This window comes from Ooceraea biroi, chromosome 7, assembly GCF_003672135.1.
Source record: "Ooceraea biroi isolate clonal line C1 chromosome 7, Obir_v5.4, whole genome shotgun sequence".
NCBI classification, from domain to species: Eukaryota; Metazoa; Arthropoda; class Insecta; order Hymenoptera; family Formicidae; genus Ooceraea; species Ooceraea biroi.
In genome coordinates, this window is record NC_039512.1 from 10,617,085 (window position 1) to 10,632,810 (window position 15,726).

At 43.4% G+C, this 15,726-nt stretch overlaps 1 protein-coding gene across 1 annotated transcript in view; it reads left to right on the plus strand.

Moving 5' to 3' along the window:
- Nucleotides 1–2,055: 2,055 nt before the first annotated feature.
- Nucleotides 2,056–15,726, plus strand: part of LOC105279884 (neuroligin-4, Y-linked) — a 143,577-nt gene continuing 129,906 nt past the window's right edge. The window contains exon 1 of the mRNA XM_011339987.2: nucleotides 2,056–5,113. Coding sequence (XP_011338289.1) covers nucleotides 4,726–5,113 — 388 coding nt within the window. The 5' untranslated portion in view covers nucleotides 2,056–4,725. The remainder of the gene's footprint in view (nucleotides 5,114–15,726) is intronic.

Consider the following 15,726-nt stretch of genomic DNA (forward strand, 5'->3'; position numbering starts at 1 on the left):
TCTTTCAAAGGATTCTTTGAGAAATTACCGTGAGATTGTCTAAATAATCTAGTTTAATCCCGAATCAACGTTTCCAAATTGTATGGAATTCGTACGCCTTCGGGAAGCATCAAGACAACCAATCTCCCTTCTCGACTTAAGTGCTCGTCGAACATATCACTCGAGCCTTCGTAACTTTATCCCTTTGTCCTTCCCCAAAATCCGTTTACAGATAGCGGGGTCGATTACTATCTGGTATCATTATTTCCTCAAATTTCCCAATTCTCGTACATTCAGCTAAATCGTGACTAAAACTCTCGAATCCCTTGACGCTGGAAATGGCAGTTCTCCAACTTGTAAAGGATTCCCCTGCTCTATGAGCGACGAACATTTTTATGTTGTCGGATCAGTTCCCGGGAAGTTTTGCATCCTTGGGATCTTAGATTGGTGCGTGCTTGTAATTTCAACGGCGTCCTTGAGTTCTTGCACGAGCGAGTTCCGGAAAGGTTGCATCCTCGTGTCGCAAACGAGAAGACGTTCCAGCGCAGATTTCCGCCCCACGGCTTTGCGGCCGGAGGCGGCCAATTTCCACCTCCTTGAGGGGTGGCACAACGCCCCCCGCGTTGACTTTGCAAATATTTAACCATCTCCACCTCCCGGCCTCTTCCTTAGCCACTTCTCCGTCCAATTATTTCTCGTATCAGCCCGAGCAAGAAAGTTGCTCCCGATTTTTTGCCACAAAGAAGTACTCGAGGAAATTGGGCCTTTCTCCATCGAAAAATAGAAAATTACAGTTCCTGATGCACAAATTATTACGCAAAATGTTGCATGAACGACGTACATAATAATATATAAAGTTAAATGAGGCACACATTGTGCTAGAAATAATATTGTCTTAAAGAACATTGCTGCAGCAAGAGTTAACAATGTGCTGAAGAATTCGTTCGATCGTGCGATTTTCTAAAAGCGACGAATAATCTAACGAGATAATCGTGTAGTTTTACTAGCAAAGAGTTTGTTAATGTGCGTAACTACGCGATAAAATGCACAGGCGATACTAAATTCAGAAACGAAGCGAAATTTCGCAAGGAGAAACTCTTTGCGCAGCTGAGTCCATTTTCCGGAAATTCTCGTTAAAAAGTTCCTTTATTTCACCAGCCCCTCTCCCTTCGCATTTTCTGATGTATTTGTCGATCCCATCGGTGGACCCTTCTCGCTGCAAACTGCAAAATTGTGCGATTTACGCGCGCAAGCAAACTTGTCACATAAATCCCGCTAATTAATTGTACGTTATTTATCGAATGACATTCACATTTCTCATTGATTAATGATCACTAGTTTACTGAGAGTTATACAAATCATTGGCCGATACATTTTTTTACAGTTAATTAAAGATTGAAATTATTTACAGCTAACGTATGATGGGCCACATATACGATTCTTTAAAATTATTATGAGAGCTACTCCCTAAATAATTACCCGATAAGTGAGACATTTTGTGGAGAACAATTTAACATCATAATATCTTTTACATGATCGATAAAGCAATAACAAGTGTCAATTAATATAATAAATAATTTCTATGCAATTTTAGCATGACAATGATGGAGGAACGAGTATGTTTTAAATATTAAATTATATAAAATATGATACATATTTATCAACCGTGATGAGAAACATTAATTAAATATGATTAACAAATCAATTGTAAATATAAAAGTCGCATAATTATACATCACATATATCCATCATACATACATACGTCACCCACGCCTTAAAATAAATCAGACTTTCTTTTCAGGTATAGCTACAAGGGAACCCATGATGAATAGCCCAAGATGAAGAAAAATAGTTCAAGCGAGAAGAATCGGTCCGAATCGAGTCGAAAGGGCGCAACTACACGACGTTTCGCGATCCCGGACTCAAACCAACCATCGACTTCACGCTGGTCGGTCGCGAAAATCGATCCCTCCTGCCGTATCGACCACGTTCGGGGCGCATTTCCGCCCCTGTGCCGGAGCGTTTGCGCGGCGCATGCGCAGCCGGTAGCGAGCGTCGTCGCCTGACGCCAGTCTGTCGGGGGTCGAAGTGACGGCTACATCGGTCGGTTGGTTTTCCTCAGATATCACGGTATCCCGGCGGCGCTTTCACCCCTTCGCGACAGCAATTCGTGCCCGTCCCTGATATATACTCCGGTCACGCGAGATCCGCCGTGGTGCATCCGGCGTCGAGATCGGACGTCAACGCGGTGTAGTGTCAAGGAGGGTGGTAGTTAGGTCCGACCGAGGGGGGGTAGCTTATCGAAGGAAGAAACGTGCGGGGGGGTGGCCACTTCATTCTCGGTCTGATTCTCCGACTCTGTCCCTCTTGTCTCGGATTTTTCGTCGTTTCTTTTCGGGGGAGGAGGAGAGGGTGGTTGTGCGTCGAGGGGTTGCAACCCCGGTCGCGACGAGCGGCAACGGTTCATCCGGTGCGCGACTCGCGACGAAACTTGAGAATTACTTCGGCGTGTCCGATAAATTGGCGTTTATCGGGAAACGATTCTCCTGACCCGGCAAAGTTTGAAGAAATACGCCGGGGGACGGGGGTGCCGACGCGGCTCGCCGGGAAGATGGAGAGGGGGCGGTAGGTGATGCCTGTGAAGCTACGTGCGGGAGGAATCCCCTACAATAGCGCTCGACCCGCCGCGACGAAGGAACGATGATCCCGCGCGACTTACCTAGTCCAGTGTTGTGGCGATGATCGAGGATCATTGCTCAGTGATCGGTCGGAAAAAGTGCGATTTCCACGGAATAATTCCCGAGGATGATTCCAACTTGTTTGCGTCTACAAGTGTCCGACTGGGAAGCCGCGGGGAAATTGGCAGTAGTGCGAATTTAACTTAACCGGGTTAATTGAAAGTTGAAGCTGTTGACTTAACACGAATAGCGTCGTATCCCCGGATCCCCGGGATGATTTGCGCTTCTCCCTTGCGCTGAAGAAATACTGGAGGGCTTCAATATAAGAGGCTGCCGAGCGCATAAACTTCTTGGATGCCTTTTATTTCAACGACAACGGCGTGCGTGTCTTTGTGCGCGTTCTTTTAAGCATCAAGTAGCAACCGAAGTAGCTGAAGGATGTCCAATTTCACTTCCAATTTACCAAGCGCAACTCTCAAGCTCCATAATACAAATAACAGATCTACGCTGTATTTTATGTCTTTTTAAGGGTTGAAGATTAGAGCGAGTCCCGTGAATTTCTCCAACAGTGGTGTCGTTTCTTCCATTTGAATTAGCTTTAAAGAAAAAATCGTTTGCCGTATGAATGGCCTCGGCGAACTGTTCCATTTGATTCGATTGAAAGATTAGCTCGATGAATCACGAGATAAGAGTTGGTTGCGAATCAGTTCTGATCCGTCCAAAAGAATCTTGAGTGAGAGAACTTGGGAAATTATTTTCCTCCTGCGTTACTTCCCTTGCCTGTCGGGATGAAACGAGCGAGTAAACATACGAAGGGCGGCTTTCTCCTGGGCGTGATTAGAGCCGGTGCATTCTATCTCTTTCGATACATTAAGCACGCCATCAGGAACGAGATTGTCTTCGTGTGAGAGATAAGGCACGCGTGAAACTCCTCTAAGCGTCAGCATACGTGAGTGGGAAATCGTCAAGACGAGGTCGCTTGCATGGAAATTTCGATGAAGAGGATCTTGTTTCTAGCTACAAGTTTCAGCCTGAATGTCATAATGTTAGTTTACTGCGAAAAAGTGTGAACCTACTCTCGCGACGAATATGCATAAATGAATATTCCGCTAATTGTTGAGCGTTGAAAAGGTAAACTTGCGGCGACTTCTCGTACGCGTAGAGAGCTTTTATTGTTCAGCGAAACTGCAAGACAGCAAGTCGAAAGATCGTTAACCTGCTAATGGAGGTAACGGTGACCAACTTTAGAAGACGACAATGATTGTAATGGGAATATTGAACATGCCAATCCTCGTTGTCGACGGACTGTTTAAACTTCTTCAACGATTCTAGTCAGATACCCGGCTTGGTGCGCGACTAAAAATATTCAATACAGGACAACTATAACCGGCACAACTACTCCAAGTAATTGGATGCAAAGAAGATCTGACTCTGGATATTGATCGCTCCGTTAATTTGCAGTCTTCCTTAGATCAGTTGCATCAAAATAGATAGTTAAAAATGATCCGCGTGTTCTAATATCTGTTTCAATAATTTGACTAAAACAAGAAATCAAGAATATTGCTATTTCTGAAGATTAATGTGTTAGAAGGATCATGAAAAATTTGTTTTATCTTGTTAGTCCTGCGCTCCAGGATTATCATGAATCATGCATAAAAATGTATGATTACGATAGATCTAGGAAGGTCTGATTGAAGACAATAGTTCTTCTGAACGATAATCTTACATCTTCAATCTTAGGGAGAGTTAGCCAAAGGAAGAACTGTCGAAAGGCAACGCACGCGGCAAGTCAATTTTCCTGGTCAGAGCCAACTCCTATACGTTACTTAAGTCGAGAAAGGTCTAACAGTCATCAGATCCAGACCTTAGGAGAAGATTGATGCATCCGGGAGGTGGGCAGGCCTCCGAGAGCCGCGAGATGGATCGGCGCGCGTACATCCGCACTTCCGGCGGCGGTTAAAGCGGAAATACTCACGGCGGGAACCAGGATAGGCGGTATGAGAGGCGCCGAAGCGACGAACAAGTGATCGGCGGTGGTGACGCCGAAGACGTCGGTGATCGCGTCAAGATGACGTCGCCGATCCTGGCGCTACTCGGTCTGATCGTGACGGTCGGCGGCGCCGAGCTGAGTTCGCGGATTGTCAGGACTAAATACGGCGAGTTGTCGGGCGTGATCGTTACCCTCGATCGATATCTCGAGGGCGTCGAGGTGTTTCGCGGTGTACCCTACGCCTCGCCGCCGATCGGCTCGTTGCGCTTTATGCCTCCCGTAAGTGGCGCCCTTTGGCACGGCGTGAAGGTTGCCGACAAATTCGGACCCGTCTGTCCGCAAAAGCTACCCGAACTGAGCGACAAAATGCCCAAGGGCAGGGTAGAATACCTCAAGAGGTTGTTGCCCTATTTGAAAAACCAGAGTGAGGATTGCCTGTACCTCAACATTTACGCACCGGTTCAAGGTAAGTTTCTTATTATATATGTGGATTCAAGTACTTTGAAATCCAGGCGCTTTAAGAGAATTGATGTATAAATAACTTAAATTATAATTAATTCACGAAAAATTAATTTCCTCTCCTTCATCAAGTCTTCATAAACGCATCTGACGTGAAAGATCAGGGAAATGAAGGATATGATCCGCTTGCTTTGTAAAGCAAACACATATTTTGATACACGTCTAAGTAGTAATTAAGCCGCGGATTAAAATCCCCGTTTCAACGGAAATCAAACGCGAAAGGATTTTGAGAACAAAGCCCTATTATCAGTATACAATTTTCCGCGGAAAGAAATTCGATAAATGCGTCCATCCATGGACAAATAATTCCGCATCGACGCAGTTTATTTCCCAGATATCCAATTTATTTGTACAAATCGTAACGCACGATATAACGATCCCCTTTTTATTTTACCTGCAAATTCGTAATCAACACAATGGTTACACGGAGCGTTTGATATTGAGCCAAGTTGCAACGCGCATCCGATCCCATTTTACATCCCATTCGCCTTCAGCAAACTCGTCGCCAGATGCAGCTTCCCTCCAATTACAATACGCGATGGAATTCATCTCGCGCAAAGTACCGGGCGACCAAGCGCCATGTTTGCGCTTTGTGACCGTGAAAGCGCAAAGACCATCGCTCGCGGCGCAAGTTAATGATCTTCCTCTTCTATGAATTAACGTAATACAACGTTTTAACGTTGTAATCCAGATTTTAAGCAACGCGTAATAAACATCCACTTACGCGAAACGCCCCATTGCAGACGCCATATTTGCACCTGGTGCTCCCGGAAAAGCGAGCATACCGCAGCGTGCGAAGAAGGTTGATGGTTTTTTTCCCGAATTAGATGTGAAATGCCGGAGGTAGTATGTGTTAAATAGGGATTTTTTGTGAACTGTTACGTCTCGGTTATTAGACTTTGCAATTTAAATTGTAATATTTAATGGCTGCAATTTCCTGATAACCGCTCGCGACTTTCCGACGGAAGTTATGCTCCCGTAGGAATAATACCGCACTCTTCTTATCTCACGGCAATAATTCGCGAAATGAATGCAATGCATCGTGAATGTGATCTCGTTAACTCAGCCAATTATTCTACAATCCGTCCGGAAAAGGAGGCTCAAAGATGGCAGTTTCTTTGTGCGCTGTCTTTTCTCTCGTTATGTCGTAACGGACGTAGCCGAAGAAGAAATCCGCGACGATTCTTCGTCCGTTTTTTCATCGACGTTTCTCCACGACGAGAGCATTTCGCCATATTTCCCGCGAGTAGACGCTCGCATTAATCCTGATATGGGGATATATCAACTTCTCACGACTCTTTTTAGCGCTGAATAAATATGAGGGGAAGCATATAAAGGGTGTGCCGACATCAACGTAACGCGGTGGTCGGTACATCGAGAGAATTCCTTTTTCGAAGATAAAGAAGAAATCGTTAATGTCCTGTGATTTCTCAATGGTGGGAGGATTCCTAATTGTTACCCGGGATTACGTACAATTCGCGCGATTTAAAATTCCGTAAACTGCAGTTTAAACGCGGGAGCGGCTGGAAGTAAAGCGTTGGCGAGGTAAAAATTATTAAAATGAAGTGAAATTGGAATGCAACGAAGTGCACGAAATACGAGAAACTTGACTCATCGCTGCCGCATTTAAATTGCTCACATAGAAAATGGCGTTTAACTTATTTAACTTTAGCGCTGCCTTTCTTCGCTACCTAACGTTTCGCCAGAACCGGAAACACGTCCCGATAGTATTAAAGGCACTTTCGCGTTTTCTTTTCCTTGTAGAGGGTTACATATAGCCGCGTTACCGGCAAAGTTTTTCATCCGTGCATCGCAGTGGTGGCGGCAGGAGTATGCATGTGGTGGGTGCTACACGGGAACTTAATAAGAAACTTTATAATCACCTCGTGCTTAGAGAGATTAAAGCTCGCGAGGAGTAACTTTCCGCGCGGACTTAAGTATCTAAACTAGATAACAGTTTCGAAACCTAGGCAAGCCGATCAATCTTTGCTACTCCAGGTCCGGGCAGCCTTCGAAGGGTGCAACATCAATTCAATTCCAGCCTGTAGATACGGTACGCGTCATTCTGTCTTCTGATACTGCAGACCCGAAGAATTTTCTAGATTTGGAGATTAAACCGCCGGAGATCTGCGAGAATTGACATTCTTGAAATTTCGCGCCATTTTGGGACGATAACTCAGCAAGACTCTCCATTGTCGCGCGGCCCAAACAAAGAATCCACGAAAGCGACCATTAATTTGCCGATTTGAATGGGAAGTGTTATTTTATAGCCCGTGTTCGTTTCCCATAAATCGCTTCGCAGCCGCGGAATTCGCGCAATCCTCTTCATCCCACTCGTTGGTCCACCACTGCGCTTTTGCGACATTATTTTCTGTATGGTGATTTAAAAAAAAAAGGGTGTCGTTGTGATCCCAGTTAACCGACTCGTGCCACAAGGACAACTCGAAATCAGAGAATTCCGGATAGCGCGCCAAAGATATCAAATTCCTTCCAGTATCAATTACATAATTACGCGGTATTAATTTTATCCGCATCAATATTTTATATCTCGATATTTTATATTTTCCCTATTTTTTCGTTAATATTGGTTTTAGTATCCCAGTACAGCGTTATTCTAAGTAATCCTATAGATGAAATCGCAGTATCGAAAATTCGCGTTACATGGCATTGAACAATGGCTACTGTCGCTCTCTCCGAGCGTAAATAGGTAACTAAAGAAATCGCGCGCTCGATGTGCGAATACGTGATCCCGAAAACAATTGCAAAAGCTGAATTAAACGTGGCGGGGATGATTTACCGGAGGCTGAAGAGCGATCTCGTGTTGCCGGCTCTTTCCATTCTCTTCTTTCCACATCTCTGTCTCTTATGCGCTAAATTCTATTTCGATATTGAATGGTGAAAACCGGTCGCCAATATGTTTTCCAATCCAAATATCAAGCGATCTTTGCGATCCCGCAACATCATCGCTCCTCCACACAAACAATGATATTAACTTTGCAAATTAGGTAAAAGAGCGTAAAAAATAATTTACTGTGGAATTCTGTTAACGCAGAGATTTATATGAAATATGGTGCATAAGTTTGATCGAGCGTATTAATATTTTTTATGGGAATCCATGCATGCATTTTTTTCAATTTTATTCCAAATATCTTTTGCAATGTCCACATGTGCATTCTTTAAATTTTATGATGCTAAAAAATAAATTCTTTGAATTTAATAAATACAAACGGACAAATATTCAATATTATTTATTAATTAAATTTATTTTATTAAAAATGCAAACAATTCATTCAACAAATAATACAATATTGACACTAGTGCCTCAATATAAAATCACAAAGCACGAAATACTTATATTAATAATCATAATGTCAGTAAACTCTTTCACATCGCTTACAATTCGAGTAATCCTGCTTGTTCATTTATCGATAGGAAAAACCGCGGTATTAAAAGAATAGGTATCTAATCTCGCAATATGTTAAAGATAACTCAATATTAATAACACAGATCGCACCCGATCCTAACGCATTACATCGATTTCCTCTGGAGCGAGCTTTTAAACCTTATCACGTGTAAACGATAATTATAGGATCAACGCGGCGTAATCCAGTTATTAATTTAATTACAATCCTGCGCTAATTTCACGCCGCGCTGATCATTACACGAATATAGATTTAACGAATCAATTCTCACGCGTGTAATTCCGCGCTTGTAAACTCGCGCGCTAATGTGACCAAAAACTTGATCCGTCATACAGCGAATCGATTTCTCTCTCCCCCTCTCCTTCCTCGTCCCTCGCCCCGGTCGTAACTTTGTATCGAGTTCGCGATTATTATTTGACAATGATTACGAATCGCTAGAGCCGCCTGAATAGCGCTGCGCAAAGTTTCATTAAAATTACAATTTCCGGCTTCGAAAGGTTTTCCGGCGGGCGAGCGCGAACTTTCGCCACCGCAATTAACTTTAATTGCTTCCCATTCAAAAGTTATTATAGACCGGCGATTATACTATCGGAATTCCGTCTCTAAATCCCGAATAACCTGCTTAAGAATTAATCTCCAAGTCCGCAATGTCGCGGTATTGAATTCTTTTATTAATATCGAGCTGATTAAGTCAGTCTATTAAATCGATTTTCATTTTTACTTGCACTTTGCACCAATGTCATCATGAAAAATGCAGCAATCATCGAATCTCAAATTGTCCAGCAGCATAACAATCTAGAGTGTCTAATAACGAAAAGATCCCAGGCGTTGATGGACGAAAATGCCATGAAAAAGACTTTAGCATAGTCAAATTAAAACTGTATCTGGTATTAAAAGCTTGGAGCATTCAATAATCGAGTAAAAGCGTGAAAACATGGTCCTTCTCGAAAACATATTAATCAGCGAGGTATTTCCGTTTGACGGTTTAAAAGTTAATAAAAAAGCAGCACAATTATCCAGCGGAAGCGGCGAAAATGAAGAGTCTCGTGGACTACTTAATTAGGCCAGGTTAGTAATGGAAATTAACCGGGTCTAGTAATGGAAATCGAGGAGCTACCCTTGTTCAAGGCTAATTCCAAGCGAACTTCGTGGCGCGATCGTATATCGGGTGGTTATAAATTGCCGCGAAGTAGCGCGCGTGCCTTCGAGAAACTCTAAATCTAAAACGTCGAGCTCCCGAAACGTGCGGCTGTTCATCTTTTGAAGCTCTGCACTTCCCAACAGAAGGATGCGTCGCTCTATGCACGATGAACTATCCAACTTTACGGAAATAATTTTTCGAACGAAACAAAAATTACATTTACGTGCAAAACGTTAAAACCTAGGTTAAAACGTTTCATTTAGCAAGAAGTCATTGTACAAGGCAATTAAAAAGAAAAAACGACAAGAAGAAATCAAAATCAGCACACTACCTGCACACGTCAGCGTGGGCACGTTCGGTTATTTTCAATTATGGATTTGAAACATTATCAGGAAGTTTCCTGGCAAAGCCAAGGGGAAAATTAGATGTGTGTGCCGGCAAGTCGCGGTCTAAGGACACGGAAATGAAATTTCAAAGGGATCCACAACGAGGGCGGGAGACGAGTAAATCGAATTTGTAGCGGGCGTGACTGAGGAACGAAAACGAACGGCGAGAGACGGCGGGCGGAATTTCGCGCAACCGCGAAACAGCTCTTTCCGCGCACGGCGGACGATTCCGCATGTTTGCACGCGCGTTAGCGAAAATTCAGCCGCGAAAATGCTCGGGAAAATTGCAGTTGTTTGTGAAGGCCGAGCGTCCGCATTCCGTCTGCTCTCAGCGTGTCATTAACTGTCCTCGCCCTCGTGGAGCGACATGCGCCACTCGCTAATTTTCTGATGACTGCACCCGGGGTGATACGCAAAGGAAGAATTTTCGGTTCACAAATTTTTCCATACTTATTTAAATTTCGGTTTAATTTCACACGAAATTCCTTTAAACCTTTCTCGGCGCGATTTCATTTATTTTATTCACAAAATGCCAAATGTCAGAACTGATATATTGCTTTTAATTTCTGTTTTATCGATTTCATTTTATTTAATTTCATTTTATTAATGCCACTTCAGTTTGTTCATTTTCGTCAATCTGTGCAGGCGATTACAACATTCCAAAAAATTATATTTTTGCAAAGGGGTTAAAGGGTTTTTTAATACTTGCAGTAATCCATAACGTAGCGCTACGTCATTCCGTCGATGCAAATCTACAGTATCGTCTCGCGAGGAATTCTCACGCGTATAGTAAAGTTGAAGGAAGGACGTCGACGAGGAATTATCGAGAGATTAAGGTATCGCCTCGCATTGTTACTCCCCAGACACCATCACTCAAAGTGCTTCGGGAGGCGACTTCCGTCTTGAATCTCGCGACTCCATTTAACTCGGCCTTCGCCAGTCTATGGCTTCTCCTCCGCGTGCTATTAAATGCAATTGTACGTCAGGGTCTTTCTCTTTCTTGTCTACGTCTATAGGTGTTTTCAAGAAGGCATCCAAATTCTGTCCTCGAAAAATTTCAATTTAACTGTGCAATCTGTAAATTGCAATCGTGATTTGTCGGTGTCCATTTGTTCAATTGTCAAATTGGAACAATAGTAAAAATAACGTCTTTCTTCACTTAGACGTCTCCAGTGCCACTTTTAATGCCATTCAATTTGTCCATTTTTCAGCTGTTATTGTTAAAATGTTGCTGGGAAATCTATGAAAACGCATGTCAAAACCGGGGAATAAAAAAATCATGGAAAGTGACGCGCTTCTTTCCAATTATAAAATGCAGTAAATTCTTGAAACTGGATACTATGCACTTTGCTGCAATTCGCGTCAATTTGAATATTTATCCACCTGACACAAGCTCTAAGCTTTTAGCCCCATTTACAGGAAAGCCATTACGAGCCATTCGCCTACAATTCTGCAATTGACAGCTCCATCAGGAGGCTGCGTCGGATGATTGGACCGTGGAGAGTCTTCCCAGCAGCGTGAGAGAGAAGCCCGGTCACTGAGTGCAACTAGCGAACTATTCTTTACGGCTTTCAATCCTTCCTTAAAGCTTCCTTTCTTTCCGATCATCCCGTCGATCGAGTTACCGACACACAAGGCTAAACCCCGTATAATCGAGAGGTCGGTTATTTGCTCAACAATTTGAACAGCTATATTTCAAGTATAACTGAGATGTAATTGTGTGAGACTTGAATATAACTCGAGCAGAACTTTATATAAACTGAGCACAATTCAAAGATAACTTAAAAATTTAGTGTATAATCATATAACTTGAATATAACTAAAGTTTACTTCAAGTATAATTTAAATGTAATTTGAATACAATCATATAACTTAAATATAAATTAAATATAATTCAAGCGTAATTGTATATTTATCTTTATTAAAAACATGCATCTATAATGGCAAAAACGGAATTTCCTCACACGGAATACTAGTTTTGATATAAATTAATATTTTCGTGATAGCAGAATAGTTCTGCATAACTCACGACGCTCGTATGATTAATGATGTAAGGGCGCTGAAATTCGCGGGAAAATAATTTGGACGGCTCGCACAAATAAGCGATGATAGTTTGCGGTATGAAAAGGCATTCGCAATTCGATTATCCGCGGCGCGGCGCAGTTTGTAGCCCGGACGCCGGAGCTAAATGCAAATTTCGCAACTTATGACGTTCAGCGGGCGTAATTTCGTTGCGAACTGTAACGCTGCATAACTTCGATGCTTGACGAGCGTGAGTCACGCTTCATCGCGCAACAATGCTCGAACCCACGTTATCGGAAGCTTTTTAATTACGCCACGAATGGCTGGCGAAATCAATTACGTGTCTCATTTACCTCGTTTGTTTCCCCTCGAACCGTCAATCGGACTTTGCATCCTCCGCGGATGCATCCTCCCGATTGCAGCCTGAGCGAATTTACCTCGCTTGAAATTTCTCTCGGCTGTCGTAAGTCACGTTCGCTCCCCCTCCTCCTCTTTTGAAAAAGAATCAAGTAGCGTGCTGAATCGTTGAAGGTAATTTTCAACGTAACGTATTTCCATTTTCACGTTTTCTTCTCCACATTTCCTTTCATGTATCAATCACTTTTAATAAACATTTGATTAAACGTCAGGTTTTCAGTGATTCGTTTTACATTTCAGAACACCTCTGTGGAGCTTATAAACAGAAGGGCGTCATGTTTCACATTTTAATATAATTCCTTTTTTACAATCTGAAATTACGCAATATTTCGTTATAACTTTTTAATGATGTTATGGGGGATTTTCTCATTCCCCACGTATTTCCACGTCATTTTTGATTTTTATTGCTCAAAACTCATTAATAACAGTAACACGGCAGCCAAAGCAACTTTCCCAGGAATCAGCGTTACGAGAGCAATAAAATCAGATATCAGAACGAAGTACCTGCCTATACGATATGGCAAAGTCCGGATAAGGTAAAGACAGATTTTTACCCCGATATTTTGAGAAAGAAATTAAATTGCTTTTAGAAAGAAAAAAAAGGAAGAAAAAGCTCGGAAGTTAAAATCCAATTATGTACCAGAAGAGGAACTCGATAAAAATTTAATTGAGGCCGTTGCCGTCTCGAGACATGTTTTTATCTGCGTGAATGGAAGAGAAGCTACCAAGACGTTTGCAATTGTGCGACATGGGAGAAGAGCGGAGAAGGGCAATTTGATACGCGGGGGAGCGAGAAAGAACACGACAGCGAATTTCGTAAGGATCTAATGGAAATGGAAGCTTGGGGGCTGGCGGCAACGGGGGGGAAGGGCGCTTCCCGTAAAAAGTTTCAATGGCCAGTAGAAAGTTGGAACGCACGGTAGACCGCTTATTACGTGTATAAGCGTTGCGTACGTGACAGTAGTGGCTGCATTATACAGCTGGTGCGCCGGTCGGACGCTAAAAGTAATAACAAGTTCCGTAACTTTCCTGCCGCCGCGCGTTCCTGCATATGGTGTCCCGTGACACCCCGATCCTTCAACCCCCTTGCCGGATGTATCGGATATTTTCCTCGAGGCTGATCTCGGCTTCAACCGCCGGCCCTGAACTTCGATTTAATTTCTCTTTCACTACTCGCCCGCGAAACTAATTTATTGTCGCCGGCGAGGCAACGAACGATTGCTGTGTTGGTTAATGCGAATTTAATGGAAGAAATCTAGTGGCTTATTAGCATGTTAAATAATATTTCACATGTCTTGCTGTCGACGCGTCACAATGAAACTTTACTCGCACAAGTAATTAAAAATATTCAAATGATAGAGCATTTATCTCATGTCATCATCATATCGTTTCATTCGGCATCTTACAAGCGTTTTGGGATTTACTTGTCACGTTATTAAATAAATTTGATGATCATCGATGGCCCCAACGGTGCTCATGAGGAATCGAATATCGGTGACCTCCATGTCATCCAACGCATTAATCGTGCTTAAAATCGATGGATTTTCTCTGGTGAAGCGACAGCTGAGAAACCAGACCCTATCCCTATCGGAACTTGGGTGACTCGGGGTCTTGTTAATTAATCGCAAATATTGTGCTCCGCTTCCATTGAGACGGTTATCGCATATGGTATTATTGTTGCGGAGATATAACTCACTCGTTGTCGCAAACTTCGAGACAACAAACTGTTTCCTAAGATGTAGCATCAGATTTACCCATCGCAGGCTAACCTTTGTACCTCTTAAAACTGTCTGATATTTCCATGAAAATTCTTCCCGCGGCTTCTCCCAAAGCCACGAAAGCCGGACGACTCTATTATTACGTTCTTCCTTTCCGGAAGAGATTCACTCCCCTTCCCTTCTCTTTGATATAAAGCTGAAAGTTAAAATATTCCAGAAGAAATCTTCCTGTTCGGGGGATAAGAACCAAAGTAATTCTGGGCTTAGGGTGCTCAGACTATCGAATTTTGACCAAGGCGATACGGAAACGGATGAACGGTCAATGTATCGACAGGGCAAGTGATCAAGTCCACCGGAAGATGGTCGTTTCCCCTGTGGACCCTCTCGAGAACTATGGACGCAAGTCTTTTTAATCCCGCGGCGGCAAGTACACACGAACTTTGTGGCAGGGCGGATTGCGTATTCACGTAATTCCTTGATCGAGGGAAAAAGAAATTGCATTTAAATGGGCCATGCAAATCTACGAGGACCGAGGGAAGGGGACCGACGAGGAGCGAAGGGAGAAAAGGGAGCGGTGCGCACCCTACGTCGTCGTAGGTCTGCGCCCCCAACCGCCTTCGCATTACGTGCACGAGAGAATCTTGTTATGCTAATACGCGGCAACATTCCGCGGCTCTAACCGCCTAGCGTGCGGAAAACGAGTCGTCGATTTTTGCGGTGGATCGCGAGAGGGATGGTGGTCGCCCCTATCGATCGCGTTGCGACCCCGCTTGGCTCGTAAATGATCGTGTCGAACCAGGGGATATTATTTCTGACTTTTGCATTTTTAGGTTTCATATAAAAGTTAAGCAATTGACCATGACACGCTACTCCTAAGTACGCTAGTCAAAGTGAATCTACAAATATTTATTACATTGTTTAGTGACCCTACCATCTTCGTTAAATAAGTAAGTAGCGATTCCTATATTTCAGAAAAGTGGACATGTAGCAAAAGTATTTGGGATTCGTAAAACCGCTCGAAGCTCTGTATAAGAAATGCATCCAGCCGCTATATTATAAAGCTTAGGAATATTTGCGGCGAGTCTGACCCGATATAAGGATCGCGCTTACCCTCCAAGAGTCCTTCCACGCTGCGACGTCGCGCTTAACGCTGGCGTAATTATTTTCAATGCGGCCGACCCCGCGGTCGTATAAAACGTCAGCCCCAGCATGCGCGAAGCGGTCGCAGCTTTGTACAAAGCTGCAGGGGTTTGGAGTGAGGAGGTGAGAGGGCGAAAACGGTAGGAAGCCAAGTGCGTGGAATAAGGACGACAGAGGTCCTGGAAGGAGATCTCGTGCCGTGGGCGGTAAAAAATTTCTTTCTCCAATTCCCTCATCTGCCTTACACACCACCCTGCCCCCGCTCCCGACCTCCGCTTGTCCCATTTTCATTCTTGTATTCGGTCTTCACCCCC